At 49.7% G+C, this 14,268-nt stretch overlaps 1 protein-coding gene across 1 annotated transcript in view; it reads left to right on the top strand.

The window, feature by feature from the left end:
- The window catches only part of LOC103608159 (polypeptide N-acetylgalactosaminyltransferase 18-like), a 45,933-nt gene that overhangs the window by 26,351 nt on the left and 5,314 nt on the right, over window positions 1-14,268 (top strand). The window contains exon 2 of the mRNA XM_008592598.1: window positions 3,338-3,502. Coding sequence (XP_008590820.1) covers window positions 3,338-3,502 — 165 coding nt within the window. The remainder of the gene's footprint in view (window positions 1-3,337; window positions 3,503-14,268) is intronic.

Raw genomic sequence — 14,268 nt, 5'->3', positions numbered from 1 at the left:
CCTGAGGAGTCCATGGTACACTGAACCAGGGCTGTGAGCAGGAGAGCCCCTCTTAGCGAGGCCTGGGAGGCAGACTGAGGTCCTACACTTTCGCATGTTCAGGGAAGGCTGTGTGGGGGTGGTGAGTTTTCATTTCTAGTTTCAAAGCAGCAAGAGTCAGGGTAGGTGAGCTAAGGAAGTCCTTGTATAAGCGTGATTAGGGCCATTATTTCCTGATATGTTATTGGTTTCCCCGACTTGACTCTGGGTCCTCCAGGACTGGGACCATGGCTTTCTCATTCCTATATCCCCAGACCCAACTTAGAGGTTATCCGCTGGTCGGGTGGATATGTAGAAGTGATGCCTAACTGCATGACTGTTTCATTTCCTACGTCCTGCCAGTTGTCAAATTCTCGCTCGATTCCAGTAAAACTGGAAGCCACAGCGGGTCAGCAGCCCACCTCTCACCCAGTGTGGGTTTGAAGAGGCTCCCTCGCCTCTGTGTTCTGGTTGCACTGATCAGCAGCCCACCTCTCACCCAGTGTGGGTTTGAAGAGGCTCCCTCGCCTCTGTGTTCTGGTTGCACTGATCAGCAGCCCACCTCTCACCCAGTGTGGGTTTGAAGAGGCTCCCTCGCCTCTGTGTTCTGGTTGCACTGATCAGCAGCCCACCTCTCACCCAGTGTGGGTTTGAAGAGGCTCCCTCGCCTCTGTGTTCTGGTTGCACTGATCAGCAGCCCACCTCTCACCCAGTGTGGGTTTGAAGAGGCTCCCTCGCCTCTGTGTTCTGGTTGCACTGATCAGCAGCCCACCTCTCACCCAGTGTGGGTTTGAAGAGGCTCCCTCGCCTCTGTGTTCTGGTTGCACTTCCACATCGAGGCTGGGCATTCTACGCTTGGCCTCTGCTCAGAGGCCACAGTGACTTCACCTCTTTATGGTCACCTTGGTAACCTTGTTATGGTACTTCCATGGATTCACCAAACCTGACATCTCGTGAGGGGACCTCATAGGGAAGGCCCTAGTTGTAACAGTGCCTTCCGCTTGCCCCCCGTCCCCGCGGTCCCCACCCACTTCCTTCCCTCCTGGGAGGCTTCAGTGGGCACTCATGATCTCTGGTTTCCAGATGGGGCCTGCTAAGGACCTGACCCAGCAGACGATCGGAGTGGGGAGGGGAGGGTGAAGTCGGAGTGTTTATTCAGCACCGCTCACCATTATCCCCCAAACCTCCTCTCAGCTCAGCCTTCTCTACATCACTTTTCTCTTATAGGCTCTGGTAACTGCTCTCTCTTCTCATCCTGTTGGGCCCAGGGGTGGTAACAGCTCCATATTACTATCCCCAGGGAACTCTCCTGTCCCTTGGAGTTTGCTGACACACACCCACATCTTTAAAAATTGTACCTCCGTTATACCCTCCTTGGAGACCCCCCACCTCCAATGTACCATCTGTTTCCTGATGAGGCGGGAACTCTCCTGTCCCTTGGAGTTTGCTGACACACACCCACATCTTTAAAAATTGTACCTCTGTTATACCCTCCTTGGAGACCCCCCACCTCCAATGTACCATCTGTTTCCTGATGAGGACTTGACTAACACACTGGCCTAAGTCACTTCTTGGGTCTGAGGAGTGACCCTGCCTGCCCTCCACCCCCTCCCTGGATGCCTAAAGAGACTTCTGAGGGTCAGGAAGACACGTGCACGAAGGACCGCCCTTACTTACCCTCCTCTTCTGCCCTCGGTCCATTTTATGGCTCTGCACCCGTGTTTTAAAAGTACTTATCAACCACTCTTTTACTAAAGCAAGGGATACTTCATTTTACCATTTTGAATTAATAAAAAATATCTGCCAAGAAGAATATTTGAACAGGTCAAGATAACAAGAGAGAACCACCTGCGAATATTCTAACCTAAAGCAAAGAAATGTGGTGTCTCGGTTTGCCCATGGGGCCTACTCATTGGGCGGAAGTGGGGAGCGGAGTGTTAATTCCTTCAGTAACGTGAGGAAGAGCTGACAGAGCCCTCTGACTTCCCACCCAGAGCCCTTGTTGGGAACCACTGCTCAGGACTGAGGCAAGTTCCTGAAAACTTTGAAGGCCAAGGGTCATGTGGCTTTCCTCTGGACCAGGGCCAAGCTACAGCCCATAGGGCAGTGCCCATTTTTGTAAATGAAATGTTTTTGGAACACGGTCATTCATTTATGTGTTGTCTATGGGTATGTTTGCACTACAACAACAGAGTTGAGTTTTCAGAGACCGCTGGGTCCTCTGTGTAAAAAACTTCATGTGGCAGACATGACCACTGTCCTTTGAAAGAACTGTTTACAAAGTTGGCCCTTTGCTGGCATCTGGGAGCTTGGATTTCAGGAGGATTCTCACCAGAACTGGTAAGAGTGGCTTATTATGCCTAAACTGATTGTACAAACAGTATGCTTTATGCTGAACACCTGCTTTTCCTTCTGGAAGTCTGGGATTTGGGTATGTATCAGGCAGAGGCTGCCTATGTGACCTGCCCCCAATAAAAACCATGGGTGTGATCCTCTAATTGCTTTCCTGGTGGACAGCACTTCACACGTGTCATCACACTCTGGGGAACTCGGCACGTCCTGTGTAACTTCACTGGGACAGGACCCCTGGAGCATGGGCCTGGCATCCCCAGGCTTTGCCTCTGTGCCTCTTTCCTTTGCTGATTTGTTTTGTGTCCTTTTGCTGTAATAAATCATATTAGTGAGTTCAGCTATATGCTGAGTCTTGTGAGTCCTTGAACCTCAACACACCCACAAAGCCAAAGATTATTTGCCATCTGGCCCTTTAAGAAAAAGGTTTCCAGCTATGCTCTGCAAAGTCTTAGTTTGGATGGGAATCATTTGTTACACCTCTTCCCTCCCACAAGACTCTGTGCTCCGTGTGGCCCAGGCTTTTTGCTCTGTTTCTACTGACAAAGAATCTGGCACAAAATATTTATGGAGGGAGGAAGTCAGCAAGTCTGTAAATAATAGATTGCAGAGGTATTTTTTAAACTGTGGGTGGTAAAATCAATTTACAAGATTATGACCAATGTTTTCCAATGAAAGAATAGAATAGAAAATATCAGAGTGTATTGTATATAAATGGTAAGGGTCCTATTTCTTGAAAATGTTGCTTTGGTTGAGCATGTAGACCAGATGCCATACTGGATTATCATGGCCAAGGGTTTCTTCTTGTCCATTGGAATAGGAAATAATTTGAAGGCCGCTGGATGTAAGAATCCAGGTGCTCCCTCACTGTGACCTCTTTGCCAGCTGCCGGGTGAGAGTCACAGCTACCTCCATCTCTCTGGCTGCTGGCACTTCACCTCACTCCCCTCCCTCCCTCCCTCCACCCCAGAACGTGTACTACACGAGCAGTCAGCAGATCCACGTGGGCGTCCTGAGCCCCACGGTTGATGACGACGACAACCGATGCCTGGTGGACGTCAACAGCCGGCCACGGCTCATCGAGTGCGGTTATGCCAAAGCCAAGAGGATGAAGCTTCACTGGCAGTTCTCCCAGGTAACAGCCCCAGAGCCCTGGGAACAGCAGCTGCCACGGTGCAGAAAAGCTGGGAGCGTGGCCGCAGGAGCCGGGGAGGATGGAGCAGAGGTGGGGCGGGAGAGGGTTGCTTTGGCAGTAGTGGGCTGTGACTCCAGGCCAGTTCTCAGGGATCTACTGAGCACCTGCCATGTGCCAGGGGGTTCATACAGGTGAGCTCATCAACGACTCATATTGGCTCTGAGGGAGGTTATTGTTGTTTTATAAGGAAACTGAGGCTCAGAGAGGGGACTTTCTTGCCTAGATGACACAGCAAGGGGCAGAGCTGGGATTTAAACTGCTCTCTCTGACTTTAAACCTTCGCATTTCTTCTACAGAAGCCCCTTCTCTGGAGATGAAGCCCCCAGTCTCCCAGCTATAGACAGTGCTCAGTCTCTGGCCTGTGACTCCCTCTCTCTTCCTCCCAGTAGGGGTCACCCTAGGGAATGAGGTTTCCTCAGAGGGCCACATCTTGGGGCCATTTTGTGAAGCACAGTCCTCACATTAGTGACCGTGGAACATTCCTTTATTAAGCCTCCATCAATTCCTGCTCTTCGTTGGCCCCTAGTGTCTCCTGATTATAGAATGATGTCCAAGGATCCAGACGTCCACCTCTGAAGAGAACCTCTGGCCCCAGGGAGTCTGCTAAACTGGGGTCAGCTTCTGCTCAGGGACAGGGACGCCTGCTTTCTAGCTGGTACAGGGAAAGTATTAGTAACAGGAAGTGTGGGAGCCCATGGAGCACTAGAGCGCCACGGCCGCCTGGGGACAGTATGTGGTAGACACTCCTAGGGAGGTCAGGCAGGAATGTCTGTGGTTACAGCCCTGAGTGGCAGAGGCCCCTGGCTCAAGCCTGCCAGCGAGCTGCTTCTGCCCTGGTGAGGAAGGAGGCTGCTGGGCACTGCAAAGGGCTTCAGAAGTTGGCCACACTTTTATTCCAATCCCAGTGTCCAGTTACTCTCCCCTGTAGCAGGGGGGCTGGTAAGGGGAGTCCCAGCTTCATCATATCCAATGGGTATGGGGCACCTTTGACTTGTGGCCCGGGTGTATGAGGAACCAGAGGACAAAGAGAGACCCTTACCAGGTCCTAAATGGGTGGTGAAGGTCAATACTGCGTTATAAGTTCAACACAAGGTCATAGATTTAGGGGCTAGTTAAAGAGTTGGAGCAAGAGCCCAAGCCAGGGAGTTGTAAGCCCACAAAAGCAGATGTGGGGAGGAGCACAGGGCTCCAAATGGGAGCACCTCCGAGGGCAGGTGGAGGAGGTATGTGGCGGCCCTGTGTGTCCCAGCTGGGCCTGCAAAACACATGGGGTCCAATGAAAGGGGATGGTGCGCAGGGGGCTCGGGAATCCTGCCCCTGCCCCTCACTGTCTATGTGACCTCTGCCATGTGTTGCAAGCTGTAAAGGTCGCAATAAGAATGACAGCTAACATTCATTCAGTGCTTACTATGGGCCAGACTTTCTAAGCACTTGGCATCTATAAGCCCATTTAATCCTCACAACAATTATATGTGATAGGGACCATTATTCCAACTTTATAGATGGGGAAACTGAGTCACAGAGAAGTTAAATAACATGCCTCAGGCACTCATGTTGGCTATTATTTGTAAAATATTTCCAATTCTATTTTATACTTCTGATTGTCAGAGTATGTTGGAAATGGCCACCTGGAAGGAGGAAGGCTCAGGGCGGAGGTTTGGAAATTCAGGGTTGCCTTCCTCCCACCTTCCTCTCTTGTTGAAACACCAGATGCCCCAAATGAAGCAGCTTGTTGCTGACCCCACACTGTGCCTGTCAGAAGCCTTTGTCACTCTTTTCTGCCAGGTTTCTGGCCCAGAGAGGCACAGGACAGGGCTAAATTCGCCCCCTTTCCTCCTTCAAATTGAGTGGCAGAGGGAGTCCTGGAGGCATGTGGTCAGTGGGGACAGCTAGGTATGTGCCTGGTGAGGAGTGGCTGTTGTTTCCTGCTCGGGCTAGGTGCAAAGTAGCCTTGCAGGCTGGAAGCAGCAGGGAGATGAATGGCCACACCTGGCCCTGTGGAGTTGAGTGGGGCTGACTTCACTGAGGTGAAATGGGGTTCATACCTGGGACTGTCCACTCTCTGCTGCCCTCAGCCAGCCGGCTGGGTCCGTGGGTTCAGCTGCCTTCTAGGGACTGTGCATGCAACAGTGCAGGGAGTTGGTGGTGGTGGGACCAAGAGTGGGGCAGGGCTGGTGGCTTTTCAGAAGACAAGGTATTTAACTTGGAATGTTTATAATGTGTAGGAGCTTGCTCCATTTAGAAGGAGTGACGGGCATTCCAGGGAAAGGAAACAGCATATGCAAAAGTTGTGAGACAGCAAAACCCAGGCCATGTTCAGGGCACTGCAGTCAGGTGTGGCCAGATCCTGGAGGGCACCTGGGGAGCAGAGCCTGGAAAAGCCTGGAAGGGCAGCTGGGTCAGGTCGTGCCTGGTGGACTTGGTTCTGTGGAGGGGAGGATGTGTGAACCCAGGATGTGTTTAGGTCTGGGCCTCTGAAAGCGCCCTCCTCACCACCACCGGCAGGGATTGTGGAGCTCTTCCAGGGCTCCTGAATCAGCAGGGAAACAGGGCTCTGTCTCTGTCTGTGATCATCGGCCTCTGCATCCAGCCTCATGGAGTTTGCTGTTAATAAGCACAGCAACCCTGCCTCCGAGATGAGAAATTGAGATGAAGTCACCTGCCAAGAAGGCATGTCCTGAGAGTGATGGAGCTGAAATTCAAATGGACTGCTGAGTCTGAAGCCCAGGCTGCTGTGACACCCACACCCACACCCACAGCAGGCCCTTCTGCCACCTTTCCAGCCTCACAGAGTCCTTCCCACATGTGCCCTGTGGTCTCTGCTGGGGTGACTCTGCAGATCTGGATGTGTTGGTGTGTGGTTGGCCCTCCCCATTCCTGCCATCTCATCTGTCCTTCCTGACTGGGACAGAGAAGGGAACACTCCCCTAAATGGGTGTCCTTGAGACAAAGACCCCCAAACCCAGCTCCCTCCTTCCCTTATCTCAGGGTATGGCCTAGAAAAGTTCTGCTTGAGTGGACGTAGCAACCAGCAAAGCAAGCTATGTTGGCATGGAGAGCTCTGGGGACTGGGCAGTTTTTGGCCACTTCAGCATATGTCTAATTAAAACTCCAGAGTGCTTTGGCAACCAGATCTTTGATCCTTCTACAAAAGGGAACTGTTTGAAAAATAATATTTTTAAATCTCTAGTTTTCAGACCCAGAGCAGCCACACTCACTTGATATTTAATAATTAACATACGTGAAATTTTTGCTTAATGCAAAATGATCAATATTTATCAAGAAACGTGGACTCCATCCTCAAGCCCTCATTGGTGAGGAGTCGCTGTTGACAAGGCCCAGGGAAGCCGGGAGGCTTTCAAATGATTACAGTTGTGTGCTTGAGCTAATTTTGCTGCAACAGATTTTAATCTTTGCAAATTATATGGGAATCCTACCAACTAGAATGTTCTGGTGCAGAAGTTGGACTGAAAGGAGCTTTTACTGGGTGCATTTCAAGTCTCCTTTCTGGTTTTACATTATGCATTATTTACTCTCCTGAGGACCACATTTAAGCTCCACAGACACTTGGACTGAATTAATTTCAAAATAATCTAGTGTGATTCTCTCAGGTTCTCCTACAAAGAAGACAGGCATTTGCATATCTTAGAGTTCCATCTCATACCCTGATTTTCTGTTTAACAAATGGACACTTGGACTGAATTAATTTCAAAATAATCTAGTGTGATTCTCTCAGGTTCTCCTACAAAAAAGACAGGCATTTGCATATCTTAGAGTTCCATCTCATACCCTGATTTTCTGTTTAACAAATAAAATGTCTTTCTTCTAACCCTTGCAAGCTCTTCTGAATTTCCAAAACTTCAGGTTGAATCAGGACGGCATTAGATACAGACGCCGAGAAACCACATTTGATGAAAACATCTCTTGGCAATGCTGATGTTCAGGGCTCTAATGAGCAATTTTCCGATGATGAACATTCTTTCCTTCAGTCGTTCATCAAACATTTATTGAGCACAGGGGTTGGGCAGGAGGGATGCAGATATGAATCAGACACAGCCTCTGCCCTCAAGGAGCTCACGGGCATGTAAACACACAACAAGACTGGGTGATCAGAGCAGAAACAAAGGAGTGTATGGTGTTCAGGGGAGCTGGGGTGAACTGCTCTGTCTGCAGAACTCAGGGATGGTTTCACATGCGAGGCTTGTTTGATCTGGATCTTGGAAGTTGTAGAGACAGTTCCCTGGCATAGAAAGGGAGGAGAAAGCCCCAAGTAGAGGCTCTCCTTAGACAAAGGCATAAAACAGCAGAGCAAGTTTTAGGACTATGAATCCATTGTTTGGTGTGGTTGCAATTTAGAGTTTGTGATGGGGCATGAGGGAGATAAGACTTGAGAGTCAGGTGGGGCAGATAGTGGTGGTGGTTGAAAGCCATGCAAAGAAGTTTAACTTCACCTACAAGAAAAGGGAGGGACAAGGGGAGGTTCTCTTAAGCAGTAGGTTTCTGTGATGGGGTCTGAAGGATCCCCTGGGCAGCAGAGTACAGGGTGCATTGGAAGGAAAGAGGCTGTAGACAGGGAAGCAAGTTAAGGTGGAGGGTGGTTCATTGTCCTGGCAAGAGATGGGAGCGCTGGGTTGCCACGGGGGCAAGGGGCCAGGCAGCTGTTGGGGAGGACTTTGAGAAACATGTCAACAGTCTACTGGACGTAGTAGTGATGGTTTAAATGGTGGTATGTATCGGGGTGGGGAGCATTGTTAATCCAGAACCACCCCCAGCTCTGTATTTGAAGAACAGCTGGTGGGCAGCCAGAGTTGTCCCCCTCAAGCAACACACCCATCTCTAAACAGCCAACGTTTCCCACATCAGCACATGGTGACCCTTCATTAATATTAGAAGTGGTGGTGGTTGCCTTCAGTGATTTTTTCTAACTTGTAACTCCTCCACGATTAAAGAATTTCCAAAAGTGACCACCTACTGGGATTATTAATTCATACACATTAAGTATATGTGTTTAGATCTTCTGAGAGTGCCTTTTATACTGGGATTTGGGGGACTCTGAGATTCGGTGATGCAGCCTTAGTGAAAGAGGCATTTGGTCAGAAACCCCCAGACCAGTGGAGGGAGAGGGAGGAAGCAGACACCAGGTCACTACAGAGAAGAACTTTGTGGCAGGACCCCTGCCAAGCAAAGCAGTGGACTTCCTCTCAATGGTAACCAGACCATACCCCCACCCCCGACCACCACCATTACTTTCGTTAAGCAAGTGCTGACGCCCTCTCTTCAAAGATGTTATTGAAGGCATTCTGGCCCTAGGAAGGCCATTGTTAGGATGTGTTTGAATGCATATGTTTGAATGCATGGTTGAAGGAATAAGGACTGGTTAAGACCAGAAAAACCTCAGGAGGGTTTGAGCTCCACCTTCATACATGTGAAGGGCTGCCTTGTGTAGCTCTGAGAGGGGACGAGCAGGGGAATCAAGGGCAATTTATAGCACCACTTTATCATAGTCAGAGTTGTCCATGAGGTTGGGGCTCAGGGAGGGGGTGGGTTTGGGGGACCATCAGCAGGCTGTCAAAGGCTATACGGCTTTGAATGGAGGTGGACTAGGTGGTCATAAGGGCTTTCCAGCCCTGAAATTTTGTAACACTAAGCTCCTGAATTTAAACTGCAAACCCTGAGATGGTCCCCCCCCCCGCTTCGAAATCCCACTGGGCCCAACTGAATACAAAGCACCAGGAATGTGAGAATGAGCTAAACTGCTTGTATGAGTGTCTTGATCAACTTTATAGAATCGTTGACCCATTACGTCACCCCCTGCCCCTCTCTTCCATCAACTAATAGACTGGTGAGCAGGACTGTGTCTCACTTTCAGTATCTCCAGCACCTAACAGAAAGCCTGAGCGGAGGAGACACCCAGCATGCTGGTGACCAAATGAAGGGGTCCTTTGTTAAAAATTCATATGTCTTAATTAAAGGCCTCCTGTGTGCCAGGTCTTGAGCTAGGTATGCGGGAAGTACAAAGATAAACAAAACCTTACCCTCAGTGATTGTCCTAAGATGCATGCATGCTCGCTGAAAATAATCACACTACAGTATTTCAAGGACACTTAAAAGTAATTGTCAAAGGGCCCTGCTGAGCTGGAACCCCTAATTCCCACGATGAACACTCAGGTGGTAATGCATCCCAGCTGCAGCAGACAGACATCCCCCACTGGTCCTCTCTCAAAGTCATAGGACAAACATGAACTTCTTCCTGTAACTTCAAATTTGGGAGCGGGAGGTGGAAATATTTTATACTGAAACAGATATACATATTGTATGGCATGGAGTACAAGTTTGGGTGAACATATTTAAACAGCAAGAGGATTTGATGAAATGTCAGGGTGTTCAGACTGTGTTTCATGCTGCCCCAGACCCTGGGTTCTTAGGTGGAAATGTTGGCAAGGGGCACGCAGGGAGCCCCCACACCTCAGCCTTGTGCTTCCTTTATTCTCAGTACAGCATTTCTGCACTTTGCGAATGGGGAACATTGAGGATAACAACAGAGATGTCTGTTAATGCCAGGAAAGGAGAGATTTTTCAAGAGTATGGGGAGACTGCCCGGAAGAGAGCTGAGCTCAGAGCCAAGCCTATCTGCCGAGGGACGGTTGGCTCTGATTTGTGGAGCCTAATTTGATAATCTGATGCAAGATGAGTAACTCACTCAAAACCGAACCTATTTGCAGAGCACATTTCCCAGGGAGCACCACTAATTCTGCCCAAGAATTTCCCCACACCCGAGGAGGAGGAGGAGTACTTGACTTTCTTTAGATCCAATCCCCAGGCTCTGTCAGAAGGTCAAACATCGACAACCTTCTGTACTGAAAAGAAAAGACTGTAATCAGGTATTTTATTATGGCTGTGGAGTAAAACAGCTTTTCATTTCCCTGTCACAGGAAGAGGCAAGTATGGAATTGTCCAGTTTTGAGAGACTGACAAAGCTATGTAGGCTCTGAAGTTTTCTTAGTTATTTTTAGTTTATGGCAGTCAGCACTTGCCTCCTGCTCCTCACCCCTCAGGGATCAGGGACCAGAACAGATACAATGACTCAGCTCCCCGCTACCCAGACCTGGATGAGATGTAAAAACCTATTTATCAAACATTTCTATGTGTTTACTATGTGCCACGCACTACTCTGTTCTTTAAATATTACTTAGTCCCCATGACAATGCTATAAGGTACTTACTATAATTATCTCCAATTTTACAGATGAGGAAACTGAGGCACAGAGATTAAGTAATCTGTCAAAAGTCAAACCTGGGAATTCTACCTCTGGGATCCATACTTTAAACCACCATACCATGGTGCCTTTGTCTTGCCTCTAGAAAGCTGTAGATTGCTGGAGCTTTGGGGCTGGAGTCTCCCTGGCAAGCCAGTGTCAGGTATGTGTGAACTGGCTGGATCCCTGCCTCCTCAACAAACTCCCTCCAGTAACACCATACCATGGTGCCTTTGTCTTGCCTCTAGAAAGCTGTAGATTGCTGGAGCTTTGGGGCTGGGGTCTCCCTGGCAAGCCAGTGTCAGGTATGTGTGAACTGGCTGGATCCCTGCCTCCTCAACAAACTCCCTCCAGTAACATCTCTCCACCTATCCTTTTGCACTTGATGTTGCAATCACCCCATCTTCGGTCCAATGGACCCTCACAGCCAAGTCCCAGGCAAAATCTCACTCAGGCACATGTGAGTCTCCTTTAAGAAAGAAAACAACAAAGTACTTATTGAATAGACTGGGTGTTGAATATTCACAATACGGAAAGACCACTTTACAAAAAAGACTTAATCTCAGGGTTTCTTTAACTAGCCCTAACATCCCACCCATGCTTTGAAGTATTTGATTACTAATTATTAACTCCTTAACCTGGAAAGTTCTGAGCCACTATGCTTAAAGCCAAAGACCCACCAGGCTGCTTACCCAGGGAAAACTAATTGCAAAGGGAAGTGGAATGGGATCTCTGAAGTAAGCAGAGAAGTCTTCAGGATACTAAATTCGGTATACACACAACCTCCTCGTGAACACCTTGATTACAAAGGTGAGACTAGCCTGAGCTCAGCTCAGATACTCCAGATGCTCCATCTCCGCGTGCAAGCAACAAACTGGGCCCAGCCCTCTCCTGAAAGAGGGTCATGACTTGTTTGTGCTCCTCAGAGTGTGGTTCTGGACCAGCACCCCAGCTCCACAGCACCGGAGAACTTGGAGAGGCACTGTCAGGCCTCACCCCAGACCTACTAATCAGAAGGGGGGGCAGTGAGCTATAGTTTAACAAGCCCCCCCAAGTGACTCTATATCTCTAATCCATACACCCAGCCTACATCCCTGGGAGGAAAGGGGCTAGTTACTGTGGTGCTAGACACACACTTGGGGAAACTGAGGCAGAGAGGCACTTGGCTGTAGAATCATCTGGGATCTGCTCCTCAGTGCCCAAGGGGCTCAGGGACTGTGGCTTCCATGTGCCTCAATGTGCACGTAGTCAGTCCTCTATGTTGAGACATGAACTGAGTCCTCCAGAGTGCTGTCTCCTTCTGCAAATGAGAAACCAGAAGCCAGGACGGCACAGCCATCTACCTGGGTCACATGACCAAGACTGGGAGCAGAGAGAGTCCTCTGTTCTTTGCTTCTGTGCATGCCCTTTCCAGTCACTCCTCCAGAGAGGCCCAGAGGAGGAACTAGGCTGGCTCTAGGAATTTTTATTAGCCTTCTTAATTCTATACATTTAACTTTAGATTTTTTTTTTCATTGCTGTTTCCATATTTAATTTGGTCTCCATTCCAATTAAGCTCTCTGTGTGTTGCGGCTTCTCTCCTGCCAGGTTTAATTGCCCTTATTTAAATTCCTTAATTAAAAGTATTGTGTGTTTCCAGATCATGTAGTTGTAAGTATTACATAAATAATATAGATGACTGGACTGGTAAACCAAGCGACGGTGCCCTCCACAGAGGGAGGGGCTGCCGGGGTCTCTGCCTCAAGTCCCAGCCCCAGAGCCATGAACTTCCCAGAGGCTATAGGCTGGGCCCCGGGAGTTAGGACAGCAGTCTGCTGGTAGGTGTCCCTGCTTGCTTCCTTCCTCTAATGCTCTGTGCCCAGCACAGCTCCCAGAGTGACCCAGTTAACACATCAGTCAGGCCCTACAATGGCTGGCCCTGTCACTCAGACTAAAAGCCAAAGTCTGTTCAATGGCCTATGAGCCCCACACAACTGACCGCACCCTCACCTCTTGGGCATCCTCTCCTGCCCCTAACCCCCTGCTTGCTCTGCTCCCGCAGTCCTGCAGCCCTGCTGTTCTCTGAGCATGCCAGGCCCGCTGCTGGTGAGGGACTCCCCCAGCTACCCCAGGCTGCCCCCTCTCCCCCTCCATGTCTTTGCTCAGATCCCACCTGACTAAGGATCTCCCTGAACACCTCTTACAATTGCCACCTGCCTCCTCTCTCCACCACCATGAACTTCTTTCCCTGTGTACGATTCTGTGCCCAGCTTGTCACATACTATGGAATGTATTGCCTGTTCTCCTCCTAGAAGATAGTCTTTACAAAAACAAAGATCCTTTTCTGTTTAGTCACTGATGTATCTCTGTGGCCTAGAACTGTTCCTGGCATACAGAAGGCACTCATTAAATATTCTCCGGATGGATGAAAGGATGAATGAATCGATGTATTGCCTGTTCTCCTCCTAGAAGATAGTCTTTACAAAAACAAAGATCCTTTTCTGTTTGGTCACTGATGTATCTCTGTGGCCTAGAACTGTTCCTGGCATACAGAAGGCACTCATTAAATATTCTCTGGATGGATGAAAGGATGAATGAATCATGCCTCTGCAGAGAGCCTTCAAAGGGAGCAGAGCAGACTGGCTCCCTAGAGTCTGCTGAGGCTGAGATGACCTTTCTCCACCTGGTATTGGGGCATCCCCAGCTCCTGCAATCTAGTCCACTACCTCTGAGGCATGCATGGGGCAGGATAAAGGGTGGGGTGGGGCTGGCCACTTATCCAGGTGAGGAACAGTGAAGGAGGCATAGCACCTGGTTCCCAGCCTGGCTCTACCACTTACTGACCATGTGACCCTAGGCAAGTCTCCCAACCTCTCAGCCTCAGTCTCCAATTCTATAAAATGGAGATAATTGTCATCTCCACCTCTCAGGCTGTTGTGAGGAATACATGAGATTGGGCATGTAAGGCATTGATGCAGTGCTAGGCGAGTGGTAAATAAGCACGACCTGTGGTTACTTTCATCTCAGGTGCAGGTTGAGGTTCCGATAGCAACAACACCAGGCTGCTCCCAAGGGCGCTGAACTTACCAGGAAGGCACTGGATGGAGGAAAGGAAGGCTGCTTTGCAGTTTCTGTGAATGGAATTTGCTCAGAGAGAAGGGGAGAGCTCCAAGTTTGTTCAGTGAGCATGGTCAAGGTCTGAGGAGGACGGGAGGGAGACAGTGCTAGCGGCCAGTGCTAGCCCCAGCACCAGGGCTGGCCTGGCTCCTCCCCTCAGGCCCCAGATGTGTCCCCAAGGAGCACACCAGGGCTCTGCTCAGCAAGGCCCCAACGTGGCCTTACTGCCCTGTTCTAGAAGGCTCCGCCCACAGCCTCCGGGGACGGAGCTCCCCTTGGCCTCACAGTCCACTCTCCCTGACAGGCCCAGATATCTTCACCGAGGTGGTGTCCCTTCCACCCGCCTCCCCCAACC

The sequence above is a fragment of the Galeopterus variegatus genome, unplaced genomic scaffold, assembly GCF_000696425.1.
Source record: "Galeopterus variegatus unplaced genomic scaffold, G_variegatus-3.0.2 Scaffold8084, whole genome shotgun sequence".
NCBI classification, from domain to species: domain Eukaryota; kingdom Metazoa; phylum Chordata; class Mammalia; order Dermoptera; family Cynocephalidae; genus Galeopterus; species Galeopterus variegatus.
Note: the sequence above shows the minus strand (reverse complement) of the source record. Positions and strands in the feature narration are given on the sequence as shown.